The 16,658-nt window shown below is 39.6% G+C and overlaps 2 protein-coding genes across 2 annotated transcripts in view; one reads left to right on the top strand and one right to left on the bottom strand.

The window, feature by feature from the left end:
• The window catches only part of LOC127194016 (3-alpha-hydroxysteroid dehydrogenase), a 1,235,587-nt gene that overhangs the window by 67,927 nt on the left and 1,151,002 nt on the right, over positions 1–16,658 (bottom strand). The window lies entirely within an intron of this gene.
• On the top strand, positions 1,215–14,082 carry LOC127194034 (aldo-keto reductase family 1 member C1-like). The gene is made up of 7 exons (XM_051151444.1): positions 1,215–1,298; positions 7,611–7,778; positions 8,781–8,897; positions 9,078–9,155; positions 10,602–10,724; positions 12,429–12,538; positions 13,674–14,082. The coding sequence occupies exons 1-7, from the start codon at positions 1,215–1,217 to the stop codon at positions 13,846–13,848; spliced, it is 855 nt and encodes a 284-aa protein (XP_051007401.1). The 3' UTR covers positions 13,849–14,082.

The following is a 16,658-nucleotide window of genomic DNA, read 5'->3' as shown; positions in this document are numbered from 1 at the left end:
ACTAATGTCTAGTTGAAAGGAAACCAAAAAGCTGTACCCTTTAGCCAAACACAAAACTGCCTCAAAAGTTCAAACATTGAAGTTAATAAGAAATAAAATGATGCCCTTGCTTTTGGGGTGAGTGGGGCATAGACTTCTGTTTCCTGAAATTAAGATGAGGTTGAAATTCTGTAGAGCTTTATGCAACTATCATGCGACATAACTTACTTTGCTTCCTTAACACCTTTTTTACTTTACTTCCTTAAAGAACTAAATAAAGAACTGAGGTTTGTGTTCTGTGGTGTGCCTGCTGGTATGCATGCATGCCTGTCTGCTAGCTATTCTAGGATTCTGTTTGCATTGCTAGTGACTCCAGCCATTGTTAATATTTAATGTTCATTGAATACCAGTTGTACTGCTTGATTCTCTAACATGTATTTGAACATTTTCTATAGATAGAAAAAAAAAGAAAATACTGAAAATGTTTTGACATAATTTAAATAGTTTTTTAAATTTAATTTTGGACCCAAGTGAGTCGTAATGTATGAAACTATTCTTTATTACCTTCTGTGTATGTTACAAAAATATTTTATTTTTTCATGGAATATACAATTAATAACCATATTAATTATAATGCAGAAAAAACAATTTATACCAAGAACAAAAAAAAATTTTGGTGCTGGAAATATGGCTTATGATCAAGAGAGCTTGCTTTCTATCAGAGGACCAGAGTTGAGAGAGTCATCTCCACCAGGCAGCACACAAATACCTGTAACTCCAGCTTCAAGGGATATGATGTCTCCATCCCATCATGTGCACTTAGAGAGAGAGAGAGAGAGAGAGAGAGAGAGAGAGAGAGAGAGAGAGAGAGAGAGGGAGAGGAAAGAAGGAGAAGAGAAAACAATGTTAGAAACAATTATGACGGTTTCTAACTGTTGATAGTTATTCAACATTACTATACTATAGTAATATGGAGATCATGAAGAGAAAAGTTATTTAAAACTAATAGTTTCCATTTCAGTGGTTCTACCTTATGGAAGAAAACAAAATCATGTAACTCAAACTGGTTCTGACCCTTAAACACATTTGCTTTGTATCATCAGCCTCTGTCCTCCCACATGCTGGTGGCTAAACACTGGACAGATTCTAGGCAATAGACTCCTCCCTTCCTCTAAACCCTCTATAACTGAAAGAAAAATTATGTGGCTTCTGCACAATCAGAGGAGTGAAGAACAATGAGTTCCCAACAGCACTGCGTGAGACTCAATGATGGCCACGTCATGCCTGTGCTGGGCTACGGCACTGCCCAAAATCCAGAGGTAACGAAAGATGCAGGCTTAGGGGTGGAGGGTGTCAAAAGAAAACTGATGTATGGTATGTGGGAGCTGAACTCTTTTTTTTTTCCTTTCATCTCTGGTTCTCAGATTCTGCTAGCTGGGGCTATTCCATGTTAAGAATTAAAATAGCTAGAGCTTACTGTAACAGGGTCTTGTTATGCCGTTGGTGATTGATTGTTCTGGGTACTGCGTTTTCTATGTTTTAGTTCATTTCTCAGCTTCCTTCTAAAGATGAGAGTCATGACTCGACAAAACTGCCTCATAGCCTCCTTGACTTGAGTGTTGTTTATCTGTTTATTTCTACAGTTCAGGGCATCTTTCTTCCTTGATCACAGTAGGGAAAAACACTAGAAAATGGGTGTGTTGAAAGTTACTGGAGGGCTGGAGAAATGGCTCTGTGGTTAAGAGCACTGGCTGCTCTTCCAGAGGTCCTGAGTTCAATTCCCAGCAAGTACATGGTGGCCCACAACCATCTATAATGTGATCTGATGTGCACTATATACATAATAAATAAACAAATCTTTAAAAAAAAAAAGAAAGAAAGAAATTTACTGGAAATGAAAAGCGTAGAGTAATTGGTAGAGGAGTTGTTCTGCAGGGAAGTCTCCAGCAACTAATAATAAATGTTGAAATTGATATAAGTAGAACTTCCCATGTAATACAGACAACTGTGAGAAATTTACATGACTGTAAAACATAAGGCTTAGGGAAGGCTTCTGTGAACTCTGGGCTCTTGTGCTGATGAAGATGATAGTCCAACATGAAGTATACAAAGTGAATAACTTAGTAGCCCAGACCAGTGGTCTAAGGTCTTCCTTATCCCACTCAGCTGTGTGCCACAGAACAAGTTAACTGAATTTAGCGTTCATACTCAGACCTCTTGTGTAATTGTGAAGACGACAGAAGAACACGGCTGTTCTGTAGTAACCATCGTAGTGTGTGTGAAGGGCAAGGCAGAACAAAGCATTCCATTAAAGCTTCGCCTGGATGGATTGCACACAGCTAAGAAAGAAAGGCTGGTGTTGGAAGAGGAACATGGAAATCACCATTCTTTCATTGTAATTTTATTAAAAGTGAGTTTCTAAAATTATTAAACTGTATGAGAATTAATCTATTTCATTGTTTGCTTTACCCTTAAGAAATAAACATTCAAGCCATTATCCAAATGTAAATAGACAATAATATAAAACTCTACCTTAGACTGATCTCTGGAAAGAAAGAACTTGTGCTTTAAGTAAAGAGAATCCCTCATAGGATGAACGTAATTTAGCATTTCTAAATGCACATTTGTAGATTATAAAATTTCCTACCAGTAATTTATTTTGTGACACAGAGTAAAGGTCTGTGTTCCAAAGATTTAAACCACAGTAGCTTTAAGTTCAAGTCCTTTTACCAATCTCACTCTTATTGACATCTAGTTGTTGTTTTCCATTTCACAAGTATTAGGAATATTAACTATGTCTTGACTGTCTCTGCTAGCAGTGAATATGGGTATCTGGTTTCCTTTGGACAAGCAGAATGTTTTGTGTGCTAGCACAGGGGTGAAGGTAATCAGTGCTTAGAGAAACTTTAGGATCTAACTTAAGAGATTTTCTTGTAGACACATTTCTCATGAAATGTAGACACATTCTTATTTCAAGGCTGGTAGAATGAAAGTTCTGCCCCTTCCTTTGAAAAATTCTCATAAAAACTCCTTGGAAGAATTCTCATGGAAACCTGTACTGCATTACTCCCACACTTCCTTTCAGGAAGATTTCAACTCAGCTCATATTCTTTTTTAATATTACTATGTCAATAACACATGAGTGGGCAAGATGGTTCAGCAGATAAAAGTTAAGCCTTTTTCCCAGAATTCTATCCCCAGGACCCAGGAGTAGTTACATTGTAAGAGAGAGAGAGAGAGAGAGAGAGAGAGAGAGAGAGAGAGAGAGAGAGAGAGAGAGAGAGAGAGAGAAGGAGGGAGGAGAAAGGGGAGGAGGGAGGGAGGGAGAGAGGGAGGGAGAGAGGGAGGGAACAGAGACCCCAGGGGGGATGTCAGAGCATTAAATAAGGGGTGATTACAATTGCATACAGATTCCTGTATGTAAAGAGATTCCTGGTTGCCAAATGCTTATTATTAATAAAAAGAGACCAAGACAAATATTGGCATCTATTTATTGTTCCACATGCATAAGCAATGAAAGAAAGTAACAGGCACTATAGTAGGTCCCCAGACTTCAGCACAGCTGACTCCGCGAAAGAAGTGCCATTCACGCTGTAAATCAACATCGTGTAGACAGAAACACCTGCCAAAACTAAAACAAAGGTCTAACATGTCAAAGTCTATAGTTATGGGAAAGTCTCTAAATGTACTTTTTTTTTTTCTTCAGTAGCTCTGCTTCTAGCTAACTATTAATGTTAACTGAAGCATGTTAACCCAGGATATGGACTTTGTGCTTAAAAGCTCACCCTAAATAACACTCTGTGCTACACTGGGATCCTGAACACACAGAGTAGCCTCTAGTCACCTAACATCGGCTTTCTATGGGCCGACACCAAGCAGTCTTCCCTGGTTGCTGCCTTGCACTGTTTATAGAGATTCTAGTGACCAGATCTCAAGACATTGGTGGTCTCAGAACCACTTGGAGAGAGAAGAGTGCGGTGGTCAAGAGACTGTTGGGGGTGCAGAACCTAAACGGTTCCATCCACATCCCCAGGGATCCCTTTGATTAACCATTGCCTAAAGTTCCAGGAGGTCGGATATCTACATCCCCAAGGAAGCCAGTTAGGAAGTCACCTGGTCTGTAACCTCCAGAGGTAAATTTGGTTAACGTGCTTTCTGTTTGGACACACAAGAGGTAAGATGAGGTTGCTGATTCAGCGTCCAGGGATACTTGCTTGTTGTGTTGTTTGACTCCTGTTCATGGTCCCAGTTGTCCCCCATATAGAGAGGAAAAGAGGCTAGGCCTCTCATCCAGGGCCCCTGTCATCTAAGAGGAGTGCTCACAGCAAGGGGGACATAGTTCCCCCAGTTGAGCACTCCCTCTGCTCTGCTCCATTCCTGCTCCAAGCAGCTTCAGGAAAGGTGAAAAGGTTTGCTGGCCTGAGCCTGAAGGAAGAGAGAAAGCTCCACTCCTTTCTCGAACTTAATGACTTACGTGTCCTTTTTAACCAACAATCTGTAAAACCTACCATTGTCAGAAAAAAGTAATTAAAGCAAGTAATCAGAACAATACAAACACAACAGCAGCAAAGTGCCTCTTGGACTGGGCAAGAGGGTTACTGCAAGACAACACAGTATGGACAGAACAGATATTCCCTTTTGTCCAACACTGACCAAGGAGAGTGTAAACAATTTCCAGGTCCTTTTTAAAGGACCAAAGACAGGTACTGAAAAATATTTCCTTTGTTATAGTTAGCCCCTGGTATTTAAAAAAAAAAGTTACAAAAGTTATTTTAAAAATTAAAAACCCAAGAAGTAGCCCCAGTTGTTGGAGGCAGCTCAAAGAGTGTTTAACAACACAGAACTGATTAGGACAAGACCATTTGCGTAAACCAAAGGCTGCTGTCACCTTCTCTGATGATGAGATGCAATTAGACTCAGACACACCAAGCAAAATTTTGGTATCTCACACTCTGTCAGAAGGAATCAACACCCTGAGACTGGCCCACCTCCAAGCTTCTATAATTACTCACCTAACCAGTTCAGCTACCTCCAGATTAAATGATGCCCAATGACCCAGGAAACCAAAGGGAAAATTACAGTCCATACTTCCTTGCTTAAAGAGACAGACAGACACCTTAGTGTCCTGCCTACCACCCTAGAATACACCTTTCATGCCTAGGAAGAAACCTGGAACCTCTGATTCTCATGAACCTGATCCTTCCAAAGAAATAGGTATGCACTGTCTTGGGCCTGAAAGATGCTTTCTTCCACCTCTCATTGTCAGAGGCAAGTCACCCCATCTTTGCTGTCATATAAACAGACCCAGTGAAAGATTACAGCAGGCAACATAACTAGACCAGGTTGCCCCAGGATTTAAAGATACTAAATACATTGTTCTTTCCCTCTATCAGAGGTCTCCTAGGGAAATAGGTCATACAAGGGCCACTGAGGGACTACTGTAGGAGTTTCCAAACCTTTGGATACAAACTGTTGCCTAAGAAAACCCAACTTTGTAGAATGAAACATAACTTCACTACTAACTGAAGGGAGGAAAACCAAGCACATTTAGATTAGGATTACTGCCATTCTTCAGATCCTAACTCCAAAGACTAAGTAACAGATTTGAGAGTTCCTAGGTGCAGGTGAATATTGCTGCCTCTGAATACCAGAGTTTGTGGAAATAGCAAGACCTCTACACACCAGCACAAGGGGCATGGTAATAATCCCTAATCTGGAATGGGACCAAACAAAAGACAAAAGGGTTTTAATCCCAACTTTGGAGACATAGAAATGCCCTATGACATACCTGTCCAAATGATGGGACACTATAGCCACTGGATGACCCATTTGTCTAATAGCTGTAGTGGTACCTGCTAATTTAATAAACGAAAGCAAAAAGTTAACTGAGCATCAAAATCTTATGCTTACATCACCCCGTGAAACAGTTGCTGCCCTCCTCTGAGGAAAACCAGGACATTGGCCATCTAATGACTGTGTGACCCAGTACCAAGCCCTATTCCTGACCAACCCTCAAGTCTAGTTTAAGAAAATCACCACCATCTATTCAGTTACAGTCTTGCCTGAAGATTCAGGTGCTCATCCATGACTATCAACAGATAAAAGATGAAACCAAGTACATGAGAGCTACAGTCATTACTTTACACAAGCCATGTACCCCAAACTCAGACTCTCAGATGGGGAAAAGGAAAGTCTACCACCATATGCACAGAGCATCAGTCAGTATGCTTTTACTACCAGCTATATTTACAGTATGATCTATAGAGAAAGAGGAATTCTTGTGTCTGGAAAAAAATGAAATTAAAAAATCTGGACCCTATTAGAGGCTATTTACCTTCCCTCACAAATTGCTGTCCTCCACTGCTGGGCTTCTGACCTGGGAGCTGAAAAAAACAGTCTTAAGACCAAAGGAACATGTTGATATTCTGATGACATACCATGACCTTGTACTGCCTGAGACTCCATGTCAAAAGAAAGAAAGAAAAAGACAGAAAGAGAAGGACAGCTCAAATGCACAGGCTGATGGAGGACACCAGAGGTAAAGCTCATTCTCCTAGAAACAATTGGCAGGACTCTTGAGTGACTAACTTTCACCAGCTGCTCATCTGGGGTCTACAAAACTTTCTGAGTTGCTCCAACCAAGGTATATTAACCTAGACTGGACAACATGACACGGGAGATCTCAGCAAGATGGCAAGTTTGTGCTCAAATGAATCTAAAACAGAGAGCTCTTACCCAGGAATGGATCCAAGTGGGAGACTAACACCACAGCAAACTGAAAAGGCTGACTTTTTCAAGACCCAGCCTTCTTGTGGAGGATAAAAGCACTTGCTAGTTTTTAAAGACACCATTTCAGGGTGGGTAGAATTGTTTCATTGAGTCCCTAGGGCCTGCCACTCCTTGCCCCTCTACATTATCCTGAATCTTGTGTACACTATGAAAATGAAGACAGGTTCATAGTCCAACCATTCTCAGACATGAACTAGAAAAAGACAGATACATCTTAAACTAAAACAGGATGATTTCATGATTTGATTCACTCTCTAGAACCAATGAGGAATGTGACAGGACCCCAGACTTTATTACAACTGACTCCTTGATGGAAGTGCTATTCAGGCTGTAAGACTATACACAGCACTACCTGTCAAAACTAAAACAAAGGGCTAATCCATCAAAGTTCATAGTTATTGAAGTCTCTAAATGAACTAGCCTTGCTTTTTGGCTTCTGTAGTTCTGCTTCTGGCTAACTGTTCTTGTTAACTGAGTGACATCAACTCAGGATAGGGTTTTTGTGCTTAAAAGGTCACCCTGAAGAAGGTTCAGTGCTACACTGGAATCCTGAACATCCGATGTAGTCACTGGCTGACTAATACTTCCATTGGCTTAAACCTGTGTCTGAGCAGGGTTCTGTGGTAAATACCCCACAACAAGTACTGAGAAAATGACTGCTTCTGCCTATGTATTTCAGTGTTGCTAATTGGAAGCTCTGTAAAGCCTTATGGAAAGAAAAGTGTGAACTCCAGTTCTAAAAACTAATCCCTTGTCATTTAAATAAAAGGCTTGAAGATGATGTTCAAAATTACACCTCTTGGGTCATCTGTGTCCAAACATCCCCTTGTTTCCTCCTCTAGATTCCAAAGAGTAAGACTTTTGAGTCTACTAAAATAGCAATAGATACCGGGTTCCGCCATATTGATTCTGCTTATGTGTACCAAAATGAAAAGGAGACAGGACAGGCTATTCGAAGCAAGATTGCAGACGGTGTTGTGAAGAGAGAAGACATATTTCTCACTACAAAGGTATTGTGCATGTAGAAGGCTAGTGTATGAATTAGTGAAATATAATATAAAAAATCTAAAATTACATAGTTCCTTTATTGCCTGGTAAAATTTGCTTATTAGCATAACATTTATCCACATTTAAGGCTCAGTTTAAATCATGGAGAAACATAGGATTCTTTTTTTTTTTAATTTTTTATTAATTTATTCTTGTTACATCTCAATGGTTATCCCATCCCTTGTATCCTCCCATTCTTCCCTCCCTCCCATTTTCCCCTTATTCTCCTCCCCTATGACTGTTCCAGGGGGGGGATTTTCTCCCCCTGTATATGCTTATAGGGTATCAAGTCTCTTCTTGGTAACCTGCTATCCTTCCTCTGAGTGCCACCAGGTCAACTTTCACACGAAACATAGGATTCTTACTCTCCACAAATATATGGCTTTCAATTCCTTCACTTCTCTTATCCCTGGATAATGCAGCATGATTCAGTCTAACCTGTGAATTCAGAAATAATTTTGGCCAATTTTGAGTTTTCCTTATACCTTTGGGTGTTGTAGAATATCCTGAACAATTAAAATATTAATATTTTATTTCCTACTGAAAATATAAGAGCTCATGGAATGTTAAATGACATCCATCCAATTCATGAAAATTTGTATTCAATGATTATTAACCATCCATAGCACCATTATGATGGTTTATGTTAATAAACAAATGCTAACATATTTCCACAAAATTAAGGGGATGGAAACTTATCTTTGTAACATATATATATACATATATATATATGATTTATAGATCTGAACATTGTGAGTTGATAAATTTTCTCCCTTTAGTGGTGTCTTTCCCACAATTGGATTGGCTATTAGTGACCAGTAATATTCTGAAGTTCACATAGATAGATCAAATCAAATAGCCCAACTGAAATAAACAACATACTCTGGGGTTATTATTTTGTTCTCATTATGAAATTTCTCAATTCTGATTATTTTTATGATAACTTTCATTCTTTAACCTTACAGCTTTGGTGTACATTCCATCGGCCAGAACTGGTTGAAATTGGCTTAGAAAGATCCCTGAACAACTTTCACCTAGACTATGTTGATCTGTATCTTATCCATTACCCAGTGTCAATTAAGGTATGTCATTTGCATCACATAACCTAACTAACTTTGTCTATTTAAATGATAAATGGTGTTGCACTTCATTTATTTCATGGATGCTTACTTTCTCATTTCCAATAGATTCCTAAGGCCATTGCAGTGGGAGGGGAATGCATGTATTTGCTGAGATTTCTATAACAACTGCTTTTATTACAGCCGTCAGACACAATGTATCCAAAAGATGAAAATGGAAAACTACTATTTGACACAGTAGATCTCTGTGCTACATGGGAGGTGAGTAAATACAGGGGAGGCCTCAGAGAAACCCAGAGTTCCAAGTTTCACTTCTGAGAATGAAGTATGCACCCATGAGTCCAGAGAGCATCCTGTGGTCACAGGTGTTTCCCTGAAGCCGTGGGACAGAACATGTGACTAAATAGAGAGAAACAGAAGTGAAGACTGGAACATAATTGAGAGGGAGAGCTCTTTGAAGTATTATCATACTTGAGTGTGTTTTAATCATATCTGTTCATTCATCCTCCCCTCCAACTCCTGTTCACCAACACTCTCATTCTGATGCATGTGCTCTTCTTTGAACCCACTGAGTCAGTCCACTAAGGACTGCTTGCGTGTACAGCAGTGATGCCCTGTAAGATGGGCTTGCTATCAGAAGCTGAACATGACGAAAACTGACTCTCCCTCCTCTAGCAGGCAGCAATCGACAACACTTCCTCAGCTAGAGGTGGGAGTCTATGAGACCCATCTGACCTATGTTGGAATTTTGGATGGCTTTAACCTGCTGTGAGTTCATGTGTATAAAACCTTAACATAAAAACAATCTATGTCACAGCAGTCCTCCACTCCATGTGAGACTTTTTTATCTTCCTACCCCTACTTTATGCTGATCCCTGAGCCGTAGGGAAGAACCGTTGATACAGATTTCTGATTAGGGCTGAGCAATCCACAGTCTCTTATGTTCTGCACTTTGACCAATTGTGAACTTGTATTAATTGCTGTCTCCTGCATAAAGCTTTCTGGCAAGGTTTGGGCTATAGAAAGATAAATATTTAGTGGGTGGTTTACCAGTATATCCATTTAGCAAAATGGTAGTAGGCACTCCCTGAGAACCTATCACCTAGCCAGCTGCAGATTCTTGGCTTAGTTAACAGCACTAGTTCTTAACTGCCTCTTCAGTCCCATAACACATTTTTAAATTAGATTGATTTCTTTGAGTTTAGTTTTTAAAATACTTTGTAGTACTTTGTGTTTAGCCTTTTGTGGGATATACATTGCCATTTCTAGACAGTTCTTTAACAATTCCATTTTTCATTTGTATGAACTGAATGTCTCTGTGAGGGTTTCTACTGCTGTGATAAAGCACCATGGCCAAAAGCAACTTGAAGAGAGAAAGGTTTATTTCCGCTTATGGTTCCACATCAGAGTCCATCACTGAGTAAAGTCAGGAAACCTCAAACAGGGCAAGAACCTAGACCGCAGTAACTGAAGCAGAGGCCAAGGAAGAGGGGGTAGCACCACCCATAGTGGGCTGAGTCCTCCCACATCAATCACTAGTTAATAAACGCCCTACACACTTGCCTACATGCAAATCTTGGGGAGGCATTTCCTCAGTTGAGAGCTCGTCATCCCAAATGACTCCAGTTCCTGTCAGTGTGGTACAAAATGTTCCCACACACTTTAATGAATGTATACATTGACCCTATATAAATCCTCCTTCTCTAGGCCATGGAGAAGTGTAAGGATGCAGGACTGGCTAAGTCCATCGGGGTGTCCAACTTTAACCGCAGGCAGCTGGAGATGATCCTGAACAAGCCGGGGCTCAAGTACAAGCCTGTGTGCAACCAGGTGAGCCTCAAAGTTCCTCATGTTCTTCTTTCTGTAATACAGCAGGTACCCATTCCTTCCAACATCACGTTCATCCTAGATTCACAGAGTACAAGATTCTCATAGCAGCTGTCTTTGTTTTGGAGAGCATCACAGTTTCTCAATTTTATCTCTTCTTTATGGTATCTTAGAAAAGGTGATAGGGCAATATTTGTGCCCAATGAATGTAAGAATCCGTGGATATGAATATGACCCCAGGCCCAATAGCATAGCTCCTTACTGGAGGCTATAAAAAGTCTCCAGGTTAGATAGGTAAGTTATCTTCTTACAGGATTTCAATGGTAGATCAAGTCCACTCACAGACCATCAGCTGACCTTGTTCGTAACCACGTCTTAGTCATCATGTCTTTTGTGTCTTCCTCAATCAAGTCAACCATTTAAGCACATTTGTCTTCTGTCCTAACTTATTTCTCAATAAATTTCAATTAGCGAGAAGGATCACTGTAGACTCAATTTGCTTTTTTTATTAATTTATTCTTGTTACATCTCAATGGTTATCCCATCCCTTGTATCCTCCCATTCTTCCCTCCCTCCCATTTCCCCCCTACTCTCCTCCCCTATGACTATGACTGAGGGAGACCTCCTCTCCTTGGATATGCTCATAGGGTATCAAGTCTCTTCTTGGTAGGCTCAATTTTCTTAACAACTATATTTATTACGAACTTATTAATATCCCTTATAACCCGACTAACCAAAACAACAGGAGAAGAGAATTACAGAATAACAAAACTATAAGGATATCAGTTCCAAGGAACGATTCTCTTGGCATAATCAGCAGGATTTCTTATGCTGGAACCTGGAGTAACCAGAACCCAGAACCTCAGCAGGAGCTCCGAGCCCCAAAGCCTTCCCTTGAGCGGTTCTCTCTAGGAGCATATCAAAGTGGAGGGGTGAACAGCCAAAACTATCCCAAGTCTCCAAAGGCCCCACCTCTTGTTTCTGGCTCCCTTATATATCTCCCCCCCAGAGTCTGTTCAAGGATCTTTTCAGCTGGCAACAATCAAGCTCCCCACACGAGGTGGTTTGTCTTCTAGTGGATTAACATCACCTGTTCTCTCACAAGACCTTTCCAATCCCACACTTGGGGTCCTAACAAAAACAGGTTTATATACAGGAGGAGGTAATCCCCCTCAGGAACAGTCATAGGGGATGGGAATAAGGGGAAAATGGGAGGGAGGGAAGAATGGGAGGATACAAGGGATGGGATAACCATTGAGATGTAACAAGAATAAATTAAAAAAAAAAACAGGTTTATCTCTCCTTCATCTCCCCCTTTCTATCTTAATACAATAAGCTATATACAACAGATCACTGTTATGAAATCACCTTATAGAAGACATAAAATGTGTTACATTCTTTAATTTCAAAGTACACATATTTGTATACAATTTTTTTTCTTTTTAAGGTTTATTTATTTTTGATATGTATTTTCATATTAATGTTGAAGCTTTGGGGGCTAGAAAGATGGCAAACCATTTGAGAGTACTTGCTGCTCTTCTAAAGCTTTGATGGCTATAACACCTTCTTCAACCCTTAAATGACACCAGTACACACACACACACATACACACACACATACACACAGACACATACACACAGACACAGTAAAAACTGTTTTATTAAATGGAACTGAATGACAATATATTTCCATATTGCCTATCTGTAGGTAGAATGCCATCCTTATCTGAACCAGAGCAAGCTGCTGGACTTCTGCAAGTCAAGAGACATCATTCTGGTTGCCTATGGGGCCTTAGGGTCTCAGCGTCCTAAAATCTGGTAATAAGCATAACTTATTTTTTAAATTATATTCTAATGACAACATTTTCTGTTTTATTTCCCCCAAACCTCACATATGCCCCCTCCACGCTTTACTTCAGATTCTTGGCCTCTTTTTCCATTAATTGCTATGTCATGCATATGTGTCTATAAATATAACCTATTTAGTTTATATAATGCTACCTATATGTTTTCAGAGTTGACTCTTTGACACTGGACAACCAAATAGTATGCTCTTCCCTGCAGAAGGCCACCTCCCCTGTTCCAGACTTCCTCAGTTAGCTGTAATTCTTTCTGTATGGTGGGGCCCTCATGAGCTGTTCTTCTAGTTTGGTATGCTCATCAGTGTTACTCTTGTTTGGCTCATGTTAGGGAAGTCATGTTGATTAGGACTCTTTGGATGTAGTTTCTGATATTACTAGGTGACATAATTTCACAAGTTGGCTGGTCCTTTGGCTCCTACAATCCTCTGCCCCTCTCTTCTGAACTGTTCCCTATGATTTAGGCTCAGGAGTATCTTGAAGATGTATCTATAGGGACTGGGCTCCATGATTCTTGATTTTGGTTGTGGTTTTCTATAGTGGTCTTTGTTGCCAAGAATGTTTGCCTTGACGAGGAGCTAAGACTGCACTTATCTGTGGGTGTAAGGACAAATGTTTAGATTGCTGTTAGAGATGATGCTGTTTTACTGAAGTTCTGATTATAAGTTCTTCTCCAATATCCACGACTTCACTAGCACCAAGTCATTGGCTAGGTTTCCAATACTGGGCAAAGTCTCCCTCTTGTTAAATTGTTCTTAAATCTAGAGAGTTAGGTTACAGCCAGGGTATGTATGGTACAACTGCACCCTTAGGGTTATTGTGCCATGCTGGTCATTGATTTGGTTCATTGGTATCATATAAACACAACAATTTTTATTTCTACAGTCCTTCATTTATAGGACTTCATTCTGAACTGATTCAGGCAGACAAGGGAATTTGCATCTTAGAAAGTCTCCTCAGAGTACTGATGCTTCTGGTCTACGGAAACTTTGTAATGCTCTTTTGTCTGCAGTGATACCTTGATACGTTTGGAAGACCCCTAAGAAGCCAAACACTCAACTGATGGAGTTCAGTATTTCTGCTTTTCCTTCTAGGGTGGACCAGAATTCCCCATTTCTTTTGAATGATTCTGTTCTTTGTGCCATGGCCAAAAAGCACAATCGAAGTCCAGCTCAGATTGCCCTTCGCTACCAGGTTCAGCGTGGGGTAACTGCCCTGGCTCACAGCTATGAAGAGAATGAGATGAGAGAGAACATTCAGGTGATGTGAAGAGCTACGGGTATCTAGGACGATGAATATTCTTCCTTAGCCATGGATTTCTTTGAAAAATCTCTGTAATTTTCCCCAAATAATTGTTTCTAGCATTCCCTGTGCATGTACAGTTTCAAGCATTCCCTGTACATGTGCGGTTTCAAGTGTTGTGATTTACAAGAATTGTTAACATATTGTAAAATTTAATGCTTACTTCTGTGGTCATTCCCAGAAATATCAATAAGTATTAGACTATTTGCACGCGTCATGGATCTGGGTTCAAGATGTTCTCCAGGGGAAATGTAGAGTAAAGCCTTTGTGTCTGGTCCTAAGTGAAATGTTTCAGCAAAGCTTTTGCTATGTTTAGGTCAATCAGTAGAGGCTGAGAAAAATTTTTTGAGACTGAACCTTGAAGAAATATTGTCTCTCTGGAGAATCTGCACTTGTTGCTAAGACGAAGCTTGCAGCTGCACATACTTTGGTCCTAAGATACTCCCTCCAGGCTAGCCATAATCAAAAGAAACTGACATATGTGTAGGTTGTCCTTGCTCATGGGCAGCAAGGGCAAGATAACTTTGGTAGTCGGAATCTTTCCCAGCCAATTGCACAATTAACCTTGTATAATGTTTGAATGGAATAACTGAAGTGAGCTAGCTGGGTGCTGGTTTTGGATTTTTTTTTTTTTTAATCGAAGAAAGCTGAGCCCTCTACTCCTTTGGGAAATGAAATCTTAGCATCTTGATGAGCTCCTTTCTCTACAATCAATATATGACCCAGGCCATCTATTTCTTCAGGAAATGAAGGCTTAGAAAAAAAAATTGACAACCCACACAGAGAGCATAGGCTTTGCTAAAACATTTCACTCAAAGCCAGACACAAAGTCTTTACTATAAATTTCACTTAAAGCTAGAAATAAAAGTTTTTTACTATATATTTCACTACAACACTCATTGCATTGAGCTCTGTACTTTATTCTAAATTTAAAACTTCCTGTAGTTTTAATAACATATTCCTTCTTATTTTTAAAAATTAATTATTTTTTATGTAAACTTTTAATACAATATATTTTTTGCATTCTTTCCCCTCTCCATCACTCTCATCTGAAAGAAAACAGAGAGATTTACATTTCATCACAAAGTCAGACTTGCACAAATGGCATCTTTATCTTCTGAAATAGGATCTCCATGGGATAATATTATTCCTTAAATTATTGTGATTATCCTTTGCATTCCTCTAAATTTTTAATCCTTTAGTGCTCATGTGCTAATTCATTTTGAATGAATGTCAGTCAATGCTTTGTCAGTTTAATTGACTGACGGTCTTCGTGCTTTCTGCATGTGACTTTTTTCCTTGAAAGTCATTTTGAGGTTTAAAATGTCACATGTTTGGAGGATGAGGTGTTTTTCAAGCCAGTTCTTTTGACCTAAAATATAATTTGTGTTTGGACAACTCCTGGCCTAAAGTTTATTTGAAGGAACATTGTTGAAATATAACTATATACAGGAAAATTCATAGATTAACTTATATGTTTATAGCTATTGTTCTTGATTCTTCAGAACTTTTTTTCAAAACAGGGTTTCTCTGTGTAGCCTTGATTGTCCAGGACTCCCTTTGTAGGCCAGGCTAACCCTTGAACTCAAGTAGATCTGCCTGCCTCTGCCTCCCTGAGTGCTGGGATCAAAGGTATGTGTCACCATGCCAACTTCCTCAGAACTTTTAAGTACATGGCAATGTAGTCATTGAGTGACGCCATCTTCTTTTCTTCAACAGGTACATTTAAGACTCCCCACATAGTGCAGTTTCAATATAGCATACCCTAGGGATCAGGTATCTTTGTAGAAGAGGAAGGCTAATAACATGAAGGAAACTATTTTTCAGACACAAGAAGGCAGATGTGCATTCGAACTCATAGTGATTGCTATAGCACCCAAAAGACATTTACAAGCTCCAGCTGGACAAAATTTTAGTAAGAAGGGGTAGGTGTGCTTGCAGTGGCACCAGTAACTGAGGAGATATGGGTATAGTTGGTGGCTCCTGAGAGGAGAGTCACTTCCTTTTAATAATGTAACAACTGATTGCTGACCACGTACTAGGACTGTCCCACTACCAAAAGGGAGTGTGCAGTACAAAACGGGCAGAATGAAGGACAAAAAGGAAAAAGTAATCTCACATTTGGATGAGAAGGAATGAGAGAGTGAACAAATGGAGAGGAGAGGAACTGGAGGGTAAATAGACTCAAAATACTTTGAGTGAAATTCTCAAAGTATTAGTCCAAATAGTGCACAAAAGAAAAAAAAAATGATTTTTTTATTCTACCTGATAGTCTCTGATGACCTGTGTATTTTGTCTGATCCGTTTCATTACTTTTACAAAGGTATCAGATACTTTAAATATTGCATCTGTACCAATCTAGTTAAGTTAGGTTTTAAAATTGGCAAGATTACAGGGTAAACTTATGAAACCCTTTTCTCCTTGTGTAATAGGTACTTGAATTCCAGTTGCCTTCAGAGGACATGGAAGTCCTAGATGGCCTGAACAGAAATTTCCGGTATTTTCCCGCAGACATGTAAGTAACGTCAATAAATGCTAGAAGGTTAGTTGACAAGCATGTCACATCAGTTTGCCTAAGTTTAAGTCCATCGCCTCAATTGGTGCAAGTTTCTTCAGAAGCCCACCACTGGTTTTTCGGTTTGAATCTCCACAAAGAGACTAAAGGAAGTTTTGCTGAGGGATTCAGAAGCAAGCAAAGTGTATTTAAGCAGTTCAGTCACCAAGGAGAGTTTATAATTATCAAACTGTTTTTCTTCTTTAATTCTCTACTGTAGAAC

The sequence above is a fragment of the Acomys russatus genome, chromosome 9 (genome assembly GCF_903995435.1).
Source record: "Acomys russatus chromosome 9, mAcoRus1.1, whole genome shotgun sequence".
NCBI lineage: Eukaryota > Metazoa > Chordata > Mammalia > Rodentia > Muridae > Acomys > Acomys russatus.
This window is presented reverse-complemented; position numbering and strand designations above follow the sequence as displayed.